Source organism: Podarcis vaucheri (genome assembly GCF_965113315.1).
Source record: "Podarcis vaucheri genome assembly, chromosome: 4".
In the NCBI taxonomy this organism is placed as follows: domain Eukaryota; kingdom Metazoa; phylum Chordata; class Lepidosauria; order Squamata; family Lacertidae; genus Podarcis; species Podarcis vaucheri.
The window spans coordinates 15197023-15216576 of record NC_138762.1 but is presented as its reverse complement, the minus strand read 5'-3'; the positions used below and the strand labels follow the sequence as shown (position 1 = coordinate 15216576).

At 43.5% G+C, this 19554-nt stretch overlaps 1 protein-coding gene across 1 annotated transcript; it reads right to left on the bottom strand.

Annotated features, from left to right (window-relative positions):
• Window positions 1-1075: 1075 nt before the first annotated feature.
• Window positions 1076-13977, bottom strand: EED (embryonic ectoderm development). The gene is made up of 12 exons (XM_082219418.1): window positions 13780-13977; window positions 11170-11322; window positions 8526-8618; window positions 7265-7330; window positions 6753-6878; window positions 6561-6642; window positions 5577-5668; window positions 5207-5340; window positions 3836-3941; window positions 3398-3556; window positions 2092-2165; window positions 1076-1403 (listed from the first exon to the last, which is right to left on the bottom strand). Exons 1-12 carry the CDS (start codon window positions 13960-13962, stop codon window positions 1277-1279), a joined length of 1395 nt encoding a protein of 464 aa, XP_082075544.1. The 5' UTR covers window positions 13963-13977; the 3' UTR covers window positions 1076-1276.
• Between the last annotated feature and the right edge of the window lie 5577 nt (window positions 13978-19554).

Sequence of the window (19554 nt, the reverse complement as noted above, 5' to 3'; positions counted from 1 at the left end):
ACATACAGTGGTGCCTCGCAAGACGAAATTAATTCGTTCCGCAAGTTTTGTCGTCTTGCGATTTTTTTCGTCTAGCGAAGCACGGTGTCGGGAAAGTTTTGGAAAAGCTTCAAAAATCACCAAAGTCTTTAAAAACCTCAAAAAAGGCTACCACACCGCGTTCTGTGAGTTGCTCCTCGAAGTCAAGTCGCAACTGTATTAACGGTGTTAAGAAAAAGGAAACAAACTTGCAAGACGTTTCCGTCTTGCGAAGCAAGCCCATAGGGAAAATCGTCTTGCGAAGCAGCTCAAAAAACAAAAAAACCTTTCGTCTAGTGAGTTTTTTGTCTTGTGAGGCATTCGTCTTGCGAGGTACCACTGTGTAGACAAAACACACTGAATGCAATGACAGGTGGAATTTGTATTTTCCCCTGGGTGCCCATCCCTTTTTATTTTTTCCCAAGCGCTTAAAGCTGAATATGCACAAATTACCGGTAAATGTTTGCAAATTGCAGGCTTACTGTAATCAGATGGGTATGAGACAGAGAATTAATGTAAAGTAGTATAGTCTCTGGGAATTATGGGAGTAAAACTTTTGCTGGACCAAAACATTAAGCGGTGTGTGTGTGTGTGTGTTTTATTTTTTTAAAAAGTCCATACCCAGGAAATTCAAATTCTGAGCAAGAAAGCTAAATTCCCCAACATGTTTAATTATGCTCATTTAATTTTGTTTGCATAATTTACTTGCTTTTGTTCATGAAGGAGAAGGGCAGAGAGCCATATGGATAAATGTACTGTATCTGTCCCTGCCATTCAGAAATTATATCAGTCACCCTTCTTGGCATCTGAGAGTTCCAAATGGGCAATGCTGCACAACTTTCATGTTTTCACGGGCTAGACATTTTCAAAATCAAGGACAACTTTCTCAGGAAGAATTCTGCACTCAATGTGCTTCTTGCATCCTGCAGAATTGTAGGGCGCACCCATACTCATACAAGCTTATTTAACATATGACTTAACACAAGCAGCAAGTATATATACAGTACAAAGAAACTTTACATACTACAAACACTGAATTGAAATGGGACAATAAACCAAACGTACAAAAATATTTTTATTAAAAAGCAGCAGCTTCTGAACAAGGCAATGTTCTCAAAAACCAAATGTAAACATTGCTCAGTTCAACTGATTGGGGGGGGGGCTACTCTGAAAGCAGTTAACAGTACTACCAAATCAGCTAATTATCCTTGACACAAAAAGCAATACATAATTTTGTAATTCTCAAGTTGTAAGTAACTTATCGGAGCCTGTCCCAGCGCCAGATACTGGCATCATCACACACAGCTATAAGGATACTACTGTCTCTGCTAAAGCTGGTTTGTCGAATGGCAGCAGCACACTTTGGGTGAGTAAGAGTTGTACACCTATCAAAAGAGAGAAAGCGTTATATTTCTCTTCATTCACCACCATGTGAACAAAAGGATGTAAGAAAACAGTCACAGTTCTTAACCTCCTCCCTCCTCCCTTTAAACAACATCCTGATCACGTTATCCCGTTTCTCCCACCCCAAAATATGCTAATTTATGGAAGCTTTCTGGGCTGTATCACTTTAAACCGATCCATGGACAAGAAGCATGTGAGGCTTCTCAATATTCTTGTTTCCACATTCAGGGGGTGTTTTTTAATGAAGGCACATCTCATCTTGTGATGCCTCACCTGCCCTATTAAGTGGTATGACCCTGAAACAGGAGCCTCTCTCCCGGACACCTATCCCAACTATAAAAAATTCAAACACTGAAAAAGCTTAATCACAGATCTATGGCAGGGGGAGTTACCATCTCCTCCCCCCGGTCTGTCAGAATTTAGTGCATGTTCTCTTTGTTCATACAAAATCATACACAAAGTTGTTCCAGATTCCCCACCCTGACCCAGGTCTCTTACACTGTTACCTTCCCAGAAGAAAGGCAGCAAGCTGTAATCCAAACTTTGAGAAGACAAACATGCTTATGGCCTGTACTTCTTTATTACAACTTCCTAAGTTATGGTAAAGGGGTTGACTTGTCTGTTTCAGTGTTGATAAGAATTGTGATGCAAAGCTTCAGAAACACTCACTTGGCCTTATGAGGATCTTCTATTTCTAAGTCCCAGACATAGAGCTTGCCAACTTGATTGCCCAATGCCAGCATCTAAAAAAGAACAGAAGATTTATGTAGCCAAATGCTGTGGTGAAAATGACTGTTTCAATATTGCACTCTACATGCGAACATAATTTTCTTTCGTTTTCAAGAATAAAAGTTTCCCTAGACAACTCAAGGATAATGCACCATCAGTACCTTGCGGATTTCTAATCCCTTTGCCAACTTGGTGGACTCCAGCTGTGCTGGTCAAGACTGTTGTCCAAAACATATGGTGGGCAGTGGATTGACTAAGGGTGCCCTCAGCAACTAATTAATTGATACTACATCACATTCTGACAATTACAGAAATCAAAATAGGGTATCCTTCCTTACTACACTTCTGGAGGCAATAGGCTTTGTTCCAAAAGAATGATAGACTAGGGTTTAGTTAAGCTTTCCCCAGCATTGCATCCTCAGATGCTGTCAGACAGCATCATCCCCAATCATTGTCTATGTTCTTTGGAGATTAGCAAGGCTGTAGTCCGAAGATACCTGGGGGGCTACGGTAGGGGAAGGCTGGTTTAGAGTTGCATAAGCAAGTCTCATGCTCATGAGCTCTCTGCTCCCCTAGGATGGCTGCAAAGAGGTCAGTAACTTTTCCTTGATCTGACCGTTCCCCTCACCTCTGCTGTATTTCTATATTATGTAAGCCACCTTGTGAGGGCTTTGCCCTAAAAATATATGAATGAATACAATATCCTCCTCCAGGACACCTTTAACTCACTTATTGTCCAACAAACCTAGCTGTCTAAGATAATCTCCTGTTATTTTTAGCAATATGGCATTAATTTTTTACTTTTGCATCCCTTAATATCCACACTGTGCATGTGCAACATGAGCCATGCATAAAGAAGAGGAAGGGTAGCCCATCCTGTTTTGCCAGCCACACTTGCTGACCTGCTGAAGCCTCGCTTACCAGGGTCACACAGCTGTGGCTTCCAGGTTATTGCAAGAGCTCTTGCGAGATCTCGCCAGAACCCAGGAAGTGCCTCTGGGTTTCCACTGCCTGAGGTGACTCTCTCAGTGTGCCTCACGGATGGACCGGCCCCATAGAAGAGTATACTACCCATTATGGTTTACGCACAACAGCCATATTTTATGATATATGGCATACCCGCGTACATATATTACAAAATATGGGAGCCTCAAGCACCCATAAGAAGCAGCAGTGCCGGATGAACTTCACCTGTGCACTGGACTAATCTTAAATATCCTTGCTTAATCTCTGCCTTGGCCCTTACCTTTTGCCAGAAATCCATTGAAAACCTCATATACCATATATCGCACTGACTGTAATCAAATCGTCCTAAAATGGTCACATTAGACTCGCTGGCCTTTATTTTATCTATGTCATCTTCCATTTTGCCTGGTTTCCAGCACACAATGGCATTTTCACATGACTATGGACAGAAGGAAAAGAAGGCTTCAATATAACCCACAAAACATTTCCACACTCAGATCCTGCAAACAAAAATGTGGAGGAGATAGACTGCTTTAGGCCATAAACGGTATTTTTATTGTGGGGAGAGGAGGCATGCTATTGGGATTTAAAAAAAAAATAGTAGGAAGATACCATTTCAGTAAATTTTGAAATTTTCCTATTCTCATCAATTAAATAACTTTAAATCTTCAGAGATCAAAACATAAATGTGACATCATTGAAACTGAAGCCATCCTACCTTGGAAAGTATCAGATCTCCTAGCCATCGCACGCAATCTACATAATTTCTATGTATATCTCTGGTGGAGAAGTCAGGAAAGTGAATTTTTTGAGAAACAAACGGCCTGCAAAGAATAGAGTTGATGCATCTGATCAGTGCGGTTGGGCAGAGGAAAGACACAACTGCAGGAGCTTGGGATGCAATGACAATAGAGGTGGAATAATTTATATTCCCGTCCCACCAAAATAAAAAAATATGGGTCACTGGCTGAATTCAAATGTAAGAAGCCATGTTCTTACATGTCCTCTCTTCAACTCTCACTTAACCCCCCCCCCACTCAACTTCAGCAAAGCCTATATTCAATTTTTAAATCACCATTTCCCATGCTATCAGAACTGAAAAACTATGGTTCAAGGGTTTCCACCAAATCTTTCAAGGATATTTATGCTACTATAGCTTAGTAAAGCCTTCAAACTTACAATGAATCTTAACAAACAATAAAATACATTATTTTAAACACGGCAGAGCTTGTCCTGCAAAAAAGGGGAAAGTGGAAAACTGACATTTAAGCTGCAATCCTATATCCACTTAACTGGAAATAAAGTCCCACGGAACACTATGGAACTTGATTCTGGATAGTCACATATAGGTTCTTGAACTTAAATCCATTCCAGGAGCCCGTTTGACTCCCAAAACCATTCAAAAACCAAGGTGCTGCTTCCTATTGGCTGCAGGAGCTTCCTACACTCAAGTGGAAGCCGCGTTAGACGTTCGGCTTCCGAAAAATATTCACAAACCAGAACAGTTACTTCCGGGTTTGCTGCATTTGGGAACCCCTTTGTTCGACAACTAAGCCATTCAGCAACCAATGTACCACTGTATAGGTTTTGCACCAGTGGCCTAATTCATATATCACAGTTCATTACCATGAACACATCAATGTCACCTATTTTTAAAGCCACAACCGCTGGGGCTTGTCGCTATGTCCAAATCAGGGATCAAGATTTCAGTCCAACCAAACCACAATCTGTAGCTAAGGTTTGTCCTTGGCTTACTGATCACGGTTTGTTTGGAGAGAAACAAACTGTAACTCCTAATTCAGACAAAATGCTACGTCAGAGGTCATGGCTTGCATACTGGTAGGGCAAAACTACAAAACAAATAATAAAACTGGCATGTTCACTGTAAATCATTATGTATGATTTACCACTGACTGACAACTGGACCATACCTGTTATGGGAGGGGAAAAACTTCAAGCAATTTACAGCCTCATTTCTAGATCTAACCACTTGCAAGTTTCAAAAGGTATTGATATAGGATTTCAGTGATGAGCTGAATAATATACTGGGGTGAGGAAAACATCACACTAGGATTGGGGCTGCCCTTACCTGTTGGTTTTATTGGGATTGTATTCATAGGACTCTTTGATTGCATTGATCATTCTCTTTGAATTGATTCGCCAGAGTTTCAGGGAGTGATCCATGCCACAAGACATAATTTTTTCACCAAGGAGGTCATAATCCTATACACAGAATGTAGCAACTTCAATTTTGCATACAAGATTAAAATAAAATCAATAGTGAAGCCTCCAGATTATACAAATCAGGTTATTAGCTATCCTATTAAGCAAATTTCCATTTCCTGACCTATAATTAAAATGCAAACCACAATTTAAAATTTGTTTAGCAAAGAAGGGAAATAAACTTTGGGGAGGACAGGACTGATCAATTTCAAGCTGCACAACAGTTTTTCACTTACTGCACTTAAAACTTCATCCCTGTGCCCTTCTACTCCTCCAAATATTGCAACCAAAGTGTCTGTTTGAATGTTCCACAGTCTCAATGCATGATCTAGTAAAAGGGGGAGGGGAAACAGAAAGGTTAGATTCCATCATCTCACAATAAACGCAATAGTATGTTCTGATCAACTAGGTGGTTCAACCCCAAAACTGCATACAAAACGTATTGACTTGGTTCACATGTATTGCTAAGGCAAACCATGGCTTGGGGGTCATGGCCTCCCCACCCCCTTCTCCATCATTTTGCTGCTGTGCTGAGTTAGCCATGGTTTGGCTTAATGCCGTCTGAACCTGGACTTGCTGATTTCTTCAGACAAACCATTAACTATGGCTTGAAGAGCTAAACCATGAGCTGATATTCGAGCAACATGCAAAGCCAAACCATGGCTCAGTGCAGTACACAGCAAAACAACCAGGGAGGAACAAGTCAGCGGCAACCTCCTCTCAAGGCTTGTTCCCATAATGTAGCTGAGTAATGTAGCTGTAGTTTAGTGCCATGTCCAAACAGCGGAAACCTAGGAAGGGAGTAATAGCCATTGTGCAAGTCCCTCCACACAAAGGTGTATTTAGCTGAAGACATACCTCTTTGACACCTGTGATACATTTTTTTTTAAGGATACACCCTATGCTCTAGACTCTTTTAAGTGATTTTGATATTGTATTTTTAAACTGCTCTAAACCACTCTTGGATATAATGGATATATAATCTAAATTAAGGGGGGGGCAAAATATGAAGATGCTGTTATATGTACTGAAAGCTAATTTGTGAAAATGTGTTGGGTCGTTTACATTTCAAAATGCATTCTCCTTCCCACACCAATTTGAGGTTCCTATTTGGGATGTTGTGTGCATTTTTGGTGTCGCCCTTTCCCCCTTTTAGCTCTTACAGAACTAACCCACTACCAGATCGTTCCTAAACATTCAAAAGGAACCTACTTCCATACCTTTGCTCACAGACAAGAGAAGATTTGGATCCCTGGGATGAAATTTCAATTCGTTGATTGCGTTGCCATGGCCCACATAATGCTACAACAGAATTCAGAGGTCAGGTTATTCCCTCCACATCTCTGTATTTTTTGCATCAAAATGTTAGAATCGATTTTGAGCATTAATATTTACATCTTGGACCAACTCACCTTTATGCACTGCATTGTAATGGGATTAATTATCCTAATAATGCCCCTTGATCCAGCCACAGCCAGAAGGGGGTGGCTTGTATTGCTATCATAGGTCCATGCACAAGTATAAAAGTTTTCATCTGCCTGAAGTGTGCAGTTAAGGGCTAGACATGCACCTGTGGAATGTCCTACTGCCCACCAGATATTTAACCAAAAATATTTAAACATAAACAAAGCAGTCTACAGTTCACAAAGCAGAAAGTCAAGTGCTGCTCCCTACTGGCCTTATGTGAAAGTGCAGAGAATGGTTTGCAGCAACCCATCAGTGGAAAACTGAGAAACCACTAGCCTGGAAGGGACCATTCTGCAATGAACTCCAAAATTTGACATGGAAGGACATCATTTACTTTCACCATATTAACTGAAGTTAGTCTTGCAAAGTGTTTCTTTAACTGTGTTCTCATTAAGCAGGGAAAGCTATGAAACTATTCTCAAACCAGCCCTAGAAACGCAGACGTAGTAAAGGATACATCGGCATCCACATAGGACTGTAGCAACCGTATTTCGCCTTGAGAATGACATTCATATAAAGTAACCTGGAGGTGGATAAAGCACAAGAAATTAGAGAGTTCCCGATTCCCATAGCTGAACAACTCTACACAGTGTATAGAATTAGTAATACAATATTCAAGTTTCCATCCTCTTCTACTGAGAACGATGGAGGCTGGGCCATTAGGGCAAATGGAGCACTGCTGCTCCACCAACCTCATTCTGCCTGCAGGCAGCCCTCACCTGCCGGCCTTTCCTCCCTACTTGCAGCCCGTCAAAGGGCTTCCCCCTCCTCAGTTTCAGTATTGCCCTTGCAGAACTCAGCAGAAGAGGCAGATGGGGACAAAAGTAGAATTAGTTGGCATGGCTTCGCATTGGCTGTACCTGTCACTGACTTGGGTTCTACCTACTGTTGGGCTTCCCTACATTCCACTCTACCAGTCCCAAAGGGCACTACCACTGATTGAGGGGGACATAATGACTTCATCTGTGTGCATTCCTAATATATCACCAGGTCAGCAATTTCCTTAAGTTGTCCTCAGGCCTGTTCAAACCACAAGACCTTCTCTTATGTCCACAGTGAATGGGCCTCAGTTCCTATGCTACCTCTGATATATGAAGTCTAGTTAGAGAAGTATTTTAAAAAATCTTTGCTGGAAGTTATTTAGCTAAAACGAGCAGTTATTACCAATTGTGAAAACAACTAACTTTGTGAGGAGTGCTTGATTATAACAGCAGCTGCAGGAAGCTAACAGTTTCAAGGCTTACGTAGTTTTTTTCACCTACTGCTTATTGACATTGCACTACTTGAGCAGATTGCAAATGTCTCTTTTGAGGTGTTTACATATGCTGCCAGGCAGGCGGGGGGGGGGGGCATTTTTTAAAGCAGGATTTTGACATTATACTTCAGCTGCACACCCAATGGACAGACACGTGATTTTTCCTTTCAAACCCAACTTTTATACTCAACTGAGTATGAGCATTCTCAACACACCTCCAACTGGAAGTGTTCCTAGCAAACCCATGTATATGCTTATGTAGGACTGTGGCCATCTGCAACTACCTTTGCACTATTACTATCGTACCACATCACAAAACTGTTTAATTTGGCTCCTGGGATCAGAAATAATGCCTAGTTTGGAAAAAACCCGCAAGATATATTTCAACGTTATGAAAAGGAAGCAAGATTTTGGAAAGCGGTAAATAAGTGAAATGTAAAATAAGTTTCAACATGTCACTCACTCTGTTACTGCCAACCGTAGCAAACACCAGGGGATCGCCTTCCTTGCTGTGCCAGTTAAACTGTACCCCAAACAATGGCAGACTATGGTCTTCCTGAAAACGAAAAAGGTGTAAGAAGAATTGGCTTCGAAACAAAACTTGTGAGAGAAGACAAATGCATTTCATATATTTAGGACATTTATTTTCAGGGCAGAAGTACACATTATGTGCACTATGGGGATGCTGCTGAAAAAAACAGCATTCCAATGATGACCTCTCTCCCTGTCATCAGTACCATTTTGGAACACTTACCCAGGTTGCAATGTTATCACTCCCATCAGCCCCAGCTAGGGTGGCCAATAATCAGGGATCATGGGAGATGTAGTCTAAACACATCTACATGGTCCTACATGGTCACAGGGTCCCCAACCCTGATGTAGAATGAGGGAGCGGAAACATACTGCACAACATCATAGGGAAGTATTTCCAAGTGGTACAAGGAAGCTATTTTTGGTGGCAACACTATGTCACCAACACTACTAGGCTAAGGTGACTTGTCTGCATTAGCAGATTTTTTTTTGAACAAACCTTAGAGATTGAGAGGAAGGAATGTTGCCCATGGGACAACTCTACTATTAGTAAGCCATTCATGAAAGCAATGCCTGCCAGAATCGGATTGTGTCCAGCCTACTCCAAGAAACCTAGGTATACATGCTAATTAACCCACTGTAGGACTTGCTGGTGAAGGGTGTATAATAAATGTCATAATAAATAAATAGCACCATTTTCCTTCCAAGTTTTGAGTTTTCCAACTGAAGTTATGAGCATGGACTAGGATGGAAATGGAAAAATAGGGCTCAACAACCGGTAGGAAAAGAAACTAAACAAAAGCATTGCCTTTTCAATCTCACTAGAAGTCTTATTCCATATTTATGATTCAGAACGCTAGGAACTGGAAGCAGGCAGGAGTACAGTATTAAAGAATAAATCTATAAATACTGACGTTTTAAGGATTCCAAGTATCATGTCAGATTTTAAATAACTCAGCAACATACACAACATACAAATTATCCAGCCTTAGTCAAAACAAGTATGTTACCCTTCTCACAATGTTTTACTGGGAGATGTAGGGAACAGCTTAGTGCAACCTTCCGCGACCTGGCCCCCTCCAAATATTTGGACTACAGCTCCCATCATCCCTGATCACTGGCCATGCTGATTGGCACAGATGGTAGTTGGGAGTCAAAAACATCTGGGGGGGGAACCAGGTTGGGGAAGGCTGCCCTGACGGAAGAACACATCTTACATGTGTAAAGGGCTAAAGCATAAACTCCCACACCACCATTTAAAAGGATCAGAGCAGATAGCAGGATATGCTATAACAAATATAGCAATCTATAAACAACACCACAGACTTTTGATAGTCTTTTGAAAATAAAACTTTTGATAATTTTTTCCTGCTAAATGCCTTCTCCCCAAGACAGACATGTGCTGTAACTGTTTTGCTGTTATATTTTCAAAGGTCTCCAGGCCTATACTTCTATTTCAAAAGAAGTTGGCCTTCACCTTCAGTGGCTGATCTTAGCCACCCGCAAAGAGAGACTACACCCTTCAGTTTCCTGTTATTTGTTAAAACATATCTTGCTTTCCTATAGTACAAACTTCAACTAAAGGCAACAAGGTGAAACATGTACAAAAGCATGCAAAGAACATTTAGAATAGGAGTTTTTTACTGATCTGAGAGAAAACACTGCTTTAAGCTTTAAAGGACTGCAATGCTGAAAAACAGCATCAACATAATGGTGATTACTATCTGCAGGATGTGTCCATGATCTAACTTACCTGCTGCCACAGAAAGAGAAATTATTATATTACAAATAATATATAGGCAACTCTCAGCTTAGGTGGGGGTTAAGTTCCAGAGATAGTACATAAAGCCAAAATCACCTATAGTCAAATCACATTGGGTTCAATGGTGGGTAGGATTGCCAAAGTCTTTTCCTCTGGATGCCCACCCACTTTTTAATTTTTATAGTTTTTTTGCCAAGTGTGTAAAGCTGAATGCACACAAGTTAAATGTGTGTGTATTGCAAGTTACCCATACTTAAAATTTCTCTAAAGCTGCTTCTGATTTTCCCTTCATACGAGCAGGACCTGCTACTTGCTTAAGTGTGCTTAGGTGGCAGGGCCACATAGCTTACACGAAGAATGTATCTATTCACAGCTGTTTGCCATGTGAAGTACAAGAAGCCTGTTCTGAGGCAGCATTCTCCTGAACACAAGATCTTCCTTGTGGACTGCTCAGAACCACCACCTGACTGTTGTTTGAAAAAGAATGCCAGTTCAAATATGCCTTGTTCTGATCCAGTAAATAAGTTATTTGGATCACTTAAGTACAAAACACTGTGACAGTGGTACCTCAGGTTAAGAACTTAATTCGTTCTAGAGGTCCGTTCTTAACCTGAAGCACCACTTTAGCTAATGGGGCCTCCCGCTGCTGCCACGCCTCCACCACACAATCTGTACTCATCCTGAAGCAAAGAATGAGAAAGGTACTATTTCTGGGTTAGCGAGTCTGTAACCTGAAGCGTCTGTAACCCAAGGTACCACTGTATAAAGGCAGCAAGCAATTTTCATTCTAATGAGATGTCTGCTGACAAAATACCTTGAGGCTGTTTACACATTTGAAGGAGTATTTGCATTTCTTTGACTTCCATTTTCCTTTCCCCCAGCTTTTTCTTCCTGGAGCATTGGGGGTGTTTGTAGGGGTGTCAGGGCGTTCAGTGTTAGTACCACTCTCTATGCTAACAGCATCATCCTGAAAGCATAAAGAAGGTTGGTTTTCAAAACAGATCAAGACCCACATTCACAGCAAAAAAGCTAACTTACTAAGTGAAGGAAGATCCTCCAGCTACTTCAGAACAATGCGGCAACCTTATTCAGAAATAGAGGATACTGAGCAACTAAAAGTATTCAACGACAATAGGCAAGATGATTCACACGTTTAGAGAATGAGTGGGCAGATCTATTTGTCATTTGCCACAGATTGCCAAGGATTTCTGATTCCCAGCTGTTTTAAACAATAGCAGCAACAATTATTTCCCCCAACTGCTCCTAAATTATTCCACTGAAATAAAAAAAGCTTGCAGTAAGCAGAAATAGTTTTTTGTCTTGAAGGACTGCCAGCTCCATTCAGTTCAGGGTCTCAAAGCAAACTCCTGTGCTTAAACTTCTTTAAATCCAAGTGTATGGCTTTTGTGCCAAGCTCTGGTTGGTGAATCCTGGGATACCAGTGAAAACCTAAGTAGATGTCAAATAAGGAGTATCTAACCTGAGTTCTTTCCAATTTGCCGGTTTCCTAAAAGCAGATAATCATCAGCTTTCTTTTTAAAACAGAGATGACATAGGTAGAAACTTAAGGTGCTATTGAAAATTATTTCGCCTACCCATCTCTTCCATTCAGAAACAAATTTCCTTCCACAGAGAAAGCTAGCAAGTCAGCAAGAAGAGTTATAGACTAGCTTTATCCCTGACATGCTAGCTTTCTATGTGCAGATAGCTGGAGTGGATACAGAGAAGATGGGTAACACAGAAGCCTAAATATATAATCAGGGGAAAGTATTTTAGCCCAACTCTCTCCCTAACTCATTCTAATGTTCTACAGTGGTACCTCGGGTTAAGTACTTAATTCATTCCGGAGGTCTGTTCTTAACCTGAAACTGTTCTTAACCCAAAGCACCACTTTAGCTAATGGGGCCTCCTGCTGCTGCTGTGCTGCCGCTGCGCGATTTCTGTTCTTATCCTGAAGCAAAGTTCTTAACCTGAAGCACCATTTCTGGCTTAGCAGAGTCTGTAACCTGAAGCGTATGTAACCCGAGGTACCACTTGTATTTATAAAAGCAAGTGTAGCAAGATGGCAAATATAAAAGCCTAGGTTCCAGAAGGAAACTGTTCTACATTAGAATTATTCTTGGCACCCTAGCTATCTAGACGCAACGGGGTCGGGTCCTCCTTTGATTTCTTCTCATGAACAAGCACTCCACCACTGCAGCCTAAAAGCCTAGAGCAATAGCATCCCCCACACAGGCTAACCACCTGTATATGAACATCAGTTTCCGAACAGCAGCAGTGTATAATCAAGAGAACACCCGCCTTCCAAAGCCCCAATCAGCCCCAGCCAGCATGGGCTAGTGGTCAGGGATGACCTCTGACCTTTAAACCTGCTTTCTCCCACCTGGCTCCAGAAGCTGGTAGGCTACAGCTCCCATCCTTCCTTACCACTGCTCCCAGGGCCAGCAGGAGATCACCATCAATTTCATTTACGAATTGCTTCCCCTGAGGCACCCCAAAGAGGATTAAGGTCTAGGAAGAGGCTGCAAACCCACCTTCGAGGCAGCAGGTTGGAGGGGGGAGGCTGCCTTGCAGTGGGGGGAATGGGACCCTCCAGCCCTCAAACCACAACTCCCAACAGCCCCAGAAACCCCCTCGGGAGATTGTGGACTCTCCTTCCTTGAAGGTAAGCAGAGGCTGAGTGGCCATCTATCATGGATGCTTTAAGTTGATGACTCCTGCATCGCCGGGGGTTGGACTAGATGACCCTTGGGGTCCCTTCCACCCCTACAACCATATACAATATCTTTATTGTCATTGTCCCATGCAGAACAATGCAATTGAAAAACTACATAAAACATTCAAAAACCCCTAAAAACTCTGAAACCCCATTTTAAAATACACTATACTATAGAGACCCCTTATGCTGCAACTTTTCCCTTTTCTTGCGAGGAATCTTATTCAGAATAAGGGAATTTCCCTTACAAAAAGGGAAACGTTCACAGCTATGTCTACAACTCTATGATGGGAGTTGCAGTTCAGCAATACCTGGAGGCTCCCCCACACTTGCCCTAAGGGAGCCTCAGTGTGGTGAATAGTGAAGAGTGCCTGCTTAGGACCTGGGTTCAAATCCCTACTCAGCCACGAAGCTCGCTGGGTGACCTTGGAGCCAGTCACCCGCTCTTAGCCTAACCTACGTTGTGGGGGGGAAAACGGGGAGGTGGGGAACCATGTGCACCACCCTGAACTCCTTGGAAGATAAAGGCGGCCTATAAATAAGTAAATTAATAATGAAAATTGTAAACAGGACAGCCAGGACCTCAGGCTCCCCCTCTCAGGAGGGGGAGGGAAGAAGACCCCCAGCCCCCCCCCGCGTTGCTAAGAGACGCGCTAGGCCCCAAGCCTGAAAGAGGGGTGTCTTCCTATCTCAGGGCCCCCCGCTCACGTTCTCGTCGCCGGACAGGTCCCCCGGGTTGCTGTTCTCGTCGCTGCTCAGCTTCTGCTTCTTCGCCGGCATCTCCGCTCCCGCCGTCGCCTCCGCCACCCCCGCGGACGATGCTGCTGGCTCCGCCGCCGCCTCCGAAGCCGCCTCTCCTCTGCCTCCGCCTCCTCTCCGCCGCTCAGACATTTTCCCCGCCCCTCATCCCCGCGGCCGTAAAGCGCGGCGGAGGCGGCGTCGCGAACGGCCAGGTGGGGGCGGAGAGAGGAGACGGGGGCGCACGCGAGGAAGGGGGCGGGGCGAGGGAGGCGCGAGAGAGCGTTTATTGGAGCTTAACCGCTCCGCCGCAAAGCGCGGCCGGCTTTTCACCCGCCCCTTGGCGTCGTAAAAGGTTTAACAGAGAGCGCGGGCGCGATGCGCGCGGCGGAAAGAGCAGGGCGTGCAGTGACGTAGGGGAGGGAGAGGCGAGGCCAGCCGTTGGCCGTTAGAGGGCGCGCGCGCGCTTCTGGGAACCGGGTGTGATTTTGCAGTATTTTATTTTTTTGCGCGTGCTTGGCGGGTCACGTCCGCACGACGTTCTTTTAAAGCGGCCTTGCACCCAGGGCCGGATTTAGGTTTGATGAGGCCCTGAGCTACTGAAGGTAATGGGGCCCCTTATATGTCCAGCTGTCCTTTGTCAACAACAAATTGTCACTGTTTTTTGTGTTGATTACAGTATATGCTATATGGTAATTTGTGGACCTAATAGGTATGTAAAGCCATTTGCACATAACAAAATGTGTATTTTATCAAAGTAGTTGTTGGACTGAAATACATTTAAGAAGTAGTATATTAATAGTGAAATACAATTAAGAAGTAATCAATAGTGAAATAATGATTAAGCTCTAAGTTAAAGTGATTTTTTTATTCATAACCAACTTAATAATGCAAACACATTGGTATTTGGCAATAACAAAAGTTCCTTTAGAAACTCAATTTACAAAGACTCGTAATGGGGGGGGGGAGTGGGGCCCTAAGCTATACAGTGGTGCCTCGCAAGACGAAATTAATCCGTTCCGCGAGTCTCTTCGTCTTGCAGTTTTTCCGTCTTGCGAAGCACGGCTATTAGCGGCTTAGCAGCTATTAACGGCTTAGCGGCTTTAAGAAAAAGGAAACAAACTCGCAAGAACTCGCAAGACGTTTCGTCTTGCAAAGCAAGCCTGTAGGGAAATTCGTCTTGCGGAACGGATAGCAGCCTACCACCCGGCGCAAGGGACGCCCTGAAGCAGAGCGCCCCTCGCACCGGGCAGACATCCGCAGCGTGGGGAGCCCTGCAGGAGTTCCCCGCAGGGCTCCCCACGCTGCGGATAGCAGCCTGCCACCTGGTGCGCAAGGCGCAGAGCGCCCCACGCGCCGGGCAGACATCAGCCAGCCCCACAAGCTTAGGGGACAGCAGGGAGGCGCAGCGCCGCCATCCCGCTGTTCCTCAACCTGTTTCGGTTTCCCCGACCTGGTTTTGGGGGGGAAATAAAGGCAAAAAAAAATTCCTTTATTTCCCCCCCCAAAAAAACTAGGTGCGTCCTATGGGACAGAGCGTCCTATGGGACGAAAAATACGGTATTTATCATTACAAAAGACTGGCCAGGCTACCCAGGCAATCCAATCAAGTAACCTGCCAGACAGGAGATAAACAAGGACAAGAGAAAAACAACATTTAAATTTCTGTTTAGACTGCCTTTTCTGTGATGTAGGTATGATGTATCTGTGGGGTGGTCTTAGGTTACACACCTTCTGTGATGTATGTATGATGTTTCTGGGGGGTGGTCTTGATCTACAGGGTGGCAATTTCAAAAGTCTTTATAAGGCCTTGCACACTATTTTTCTGGGTCCTCCTCCTTTCCTGGGTGTGAGGGGAGCACCCTGTTGCAACAGATCAATAAAGATCAAGCTTACTCTCTGGTTGGCCTCTGTTATTTTCTCCTACCAATAGGGAACCTATGTAAGGACTCCATATGGGCTCTTGGATACCCCATAAGGGAAAAGGGCAATTTTTGTTTACAACACCCCCATGGGGCAGAAAGAAGCTGAAACTTTTATCGCAATACACACAGGCTCACAAAGCACAATAGCTTCATGTAACACAGTGTATTCATATGAAGACCATGCAGGCACCATGAATTAAAGCTATGTCAGCAAAAGCATGCCTCGTGCACTTCCGGCCAGCAACAGCTAGTTGCTTTCTTGAACAAGGAAATGGGAAAATGTTTCTATGCATATGATTGGAGGAAATTGAAATTCTTTGTGAAAAAAACAAATAACCCACCGGGAGTTGGGAGGGTTGGTCAGATTTTCGTGGATTACCTGCTGAACCGAAAGCAATAAATGACTGGACTTTATCTCCTCCCAGCTTCTGAAATTTATTGGCTAGACCCAGGAGCTTACAGCCTTTTTGGCTTGCACCAATTCCATAATTGATACTGTGAGCGAACAGGATGAAGGGACCATGACGCCTCCATCCAAACAGACCACTCTAACCACCAGTCCTCGCAATTCAATCAGTAATTCTGTAGACACCATTAAGAGGACGCCTGAACCTAGAACAGTTACCATTAAGAAGTCCCAAGTGGAACTCAGAATCCAGATCTGTGGTGGAAACTTGCATGGTATTTTTGTGTCTGATGTAGAAGATGAGAGCTCTGCCAAAGGACCTAACGGGCTGGAGCTTGGAGACATGATACTTGGGTATGGATCTGTTGACATGCAGAACAAAACAGCTGAACCAAAAGTAATACAGTGGTACCTCGGGTTACATACGCTTCAGGTTACATACACTTCAGGTTACAGACTCCACCAGCCCAGAAATAGTGCTTCAGGTTACGAACTTTGCTTCAGGATGAGAATAGAAATCGTGCTCCGGTGGCGTGGCAGCAGCAGGAGGCCCCATTAGCTAAAGTGGTGCTTCAGGTTAAGAACAGTTTCAGGTTAAGTACGGACCTCCGGAACGAATTAAGTACTTAACCCGAGGTACCACTGTAAATGGCTGGAACTTATCTCCTCCCGGCTCCTGAGTTTTATTGGCTAGACCCAGGAGTTTACAGCCCTTTTGGCCTGCTTCACCAGTACAGGGAGCTAAATAACTTAGCAATGCTAGAATGACAGTGTCATTGCCAGTTCCTGCTGCTGCGATTAGTCAATTAAATTTTCACAGGTTTTACATTTTTCTTTCATTGCTATTTCATAGAATCATAGAATCATAGAGTTGGAAGAGACCACAAGGGCCATTGAGTCCAACCCCCTGCCAAGCAGGAAACACCATCAGAGCACTCCTGACATATGGTTGTCAAGCCTCTGCTGACATATGGTTGTCAAGCCTCTCATGCCGCAGTTTAATTTTCTCTCTCTCTTCTCCACCCCATGTATATGTTACCTGTCAACTACAGCATACCCTCCAACATTTCTCCAATGAAAATAGGGATATCCTATTCCATAATAATAATAACAATACGGTAATACTTCTGGTTACAAGCCGTCCTTCTTGCGAACACTTCAGGTTATGAGCTCTGCTAACTTGGAAGTATTGGTTGCGAACTTTACCCCGGAATGTGAGCAGAAGTAGCGCGCCAGAGGGAGCCCCATTAGCAAAAGCACGCCTAAGGTTAAGAACGGTTTCAGGATAAGAATGGACCTCCGGAACAAATTAAGTTCCTAACCGGAGGTACCACTATACTATGGGTGGCTTCCAGCACATAAAAACAAAAAAACCATATAGGGCTGCCTTCAGATGTCTCCTGAAGGTTGTATAGTTATCTCCTTGGCTCTGGAGTCACAAAACTCCATACCCTCCAACATTTCTCCAATGAAAATAGGGACGTCCTAAGGAAAAGCGGAACCTTCTGGGATCAAATAAAAAACGGATGGCTTCTGGAAAATAGGGACACTTGGAGGATCTGCTACGGATGATACTTCATGCACCTGATGAAGTGGATTTTATTCCATTAAAGCTTTGTGCCATAATATATATGTTAGTCCTTAAGGTATTACAAGACTCCGGTTGTTTCCAGACAACCTATTTCATTAATTTTTATTTTGGCTTCTTTACAAGGAAATTAGAGGACATCAGTTACTTATCAAACATTCATTCTGATTTGTGTGTAGGGAGATTAGCGTTTACTCTATGGAACCATATAGAATACAATGGTACCTCAGGTTACAGATGCTTTAGGTTACAGAGTCCGCTAACCCAAAAATAGTATCTCAGGTTAAGAACTTTGCTTCAGGATGAGAACAGAAATTGCACAGTGGCGGTGCAGCGGGAGGCCCCATTAGCTAAAGTGGTATCTCGGGTTAAGAACAGTTTCAGGTTAAGAATGGGCCCCCGGAACAAATTAAGTTCTTAACCCGAGGTACCACTGTATATGGTTTGAGGGGAAACTCATCAAGAAGAAGCATTTCTCAAGAATTACAGGATATATATGAACTGTGGCTAACTTCATGTACATTGGAGCTGGAGTAGTGTGTACACAGCCCATGTGGCTGAGCAAAAAGCAAGAAAACTCAGAAGTCCATTGTGTTCAGTGGAGCTTACTCTCAGGTAAATGTGCATGGATCACAGACTCAATCATGATATCAATGTGGGCTCTTTGTTGACACCTACTTTTTGGAAGACTGGAGCATAACCCCTTCCCTTTCGCAGCCTTTTGCTTTCCAGATGTTTTGGACTGTTCTGGGCTGTCTGGAGGGCACCAGTTCTAAGCCTAAAACCCTATTTGTAATTGTGGTACAAGCAACGCTTGTATTTTTAAAGGATAGCCTAAATCTGGCAGGAAGGAAACAATTGAGCTAGACGGGAAGAACAGAAGTATATGCCTTAAATGGGAATGTATCCCTTAAATAGGCACTGTGCTTTTCCCACATCTTGAATGAGTAATTTTGGAAACATCTGGAGAACCTTTCTTTGAAAAAAAAAATACCAAGTTCATACTTCATGTTTCCTCACCACCCCCCTCAAAGCACACTGCACGTCATAATGGGATATAAATGCTACTGGTAATAGCTGGTGATTTAACCATGGAGCTTTTTATTGCTGCAAGGTTCTCGTGACAAGGAACGCAAACAGCAACAGGATGATGAACGTTCTTGGTCTGCTTCGGGATAACAGTTCATGTGGCCTGCAACTATCTACCTAAGCTGGCCTACGTGCTCACATTTTGCAGGATTCAGCAAGCTTTGGGAATTTCAGCAACTAGTATTCAGAGACCTCCAACAACGTGGCTTGTAGCCTTTGACAGCCTTATCCTCCGTGAATTTGCCTATCCCCATTTTAACGCCCTCCAAGAGGGCAGCCATCACTACGACTTGTGGGAGCAAATTCCATAGTTTAACTATGCATTGTTATTTTTAAAAAAAAAGAATGGCAAAGAGCTATGAAAAAGGCAGCTGTGGTTCAATATAAGCAAGTGTAGAAGAAGAAGAGTTTGAATTTGACATCCTGCTTTATCACTACCCGAAGGAGTCTCAAAGCGGCTAACAATCTCCTTTCCCTTCCTCCCCCACAACAAACACTCTGTAAGGTGAATGAGGCTGAGAGACTTCAGAGAAGTGTGATTGGCCCAAGGTCACCCAGCAGCTGCATGTGGAGGAGCGGGGAAGCGAACCCGGTTCACCAGATTACGAGTCTGCTGCTCTTAACCACTACACCACACTGGTGTAGGGCAATGCACATTGGGACACCCCAAAAAATCCCCAACTTCACATATAGACTGGTGGGGTCTGAACTGACAGTGAATTACCAAGGAAGGATTA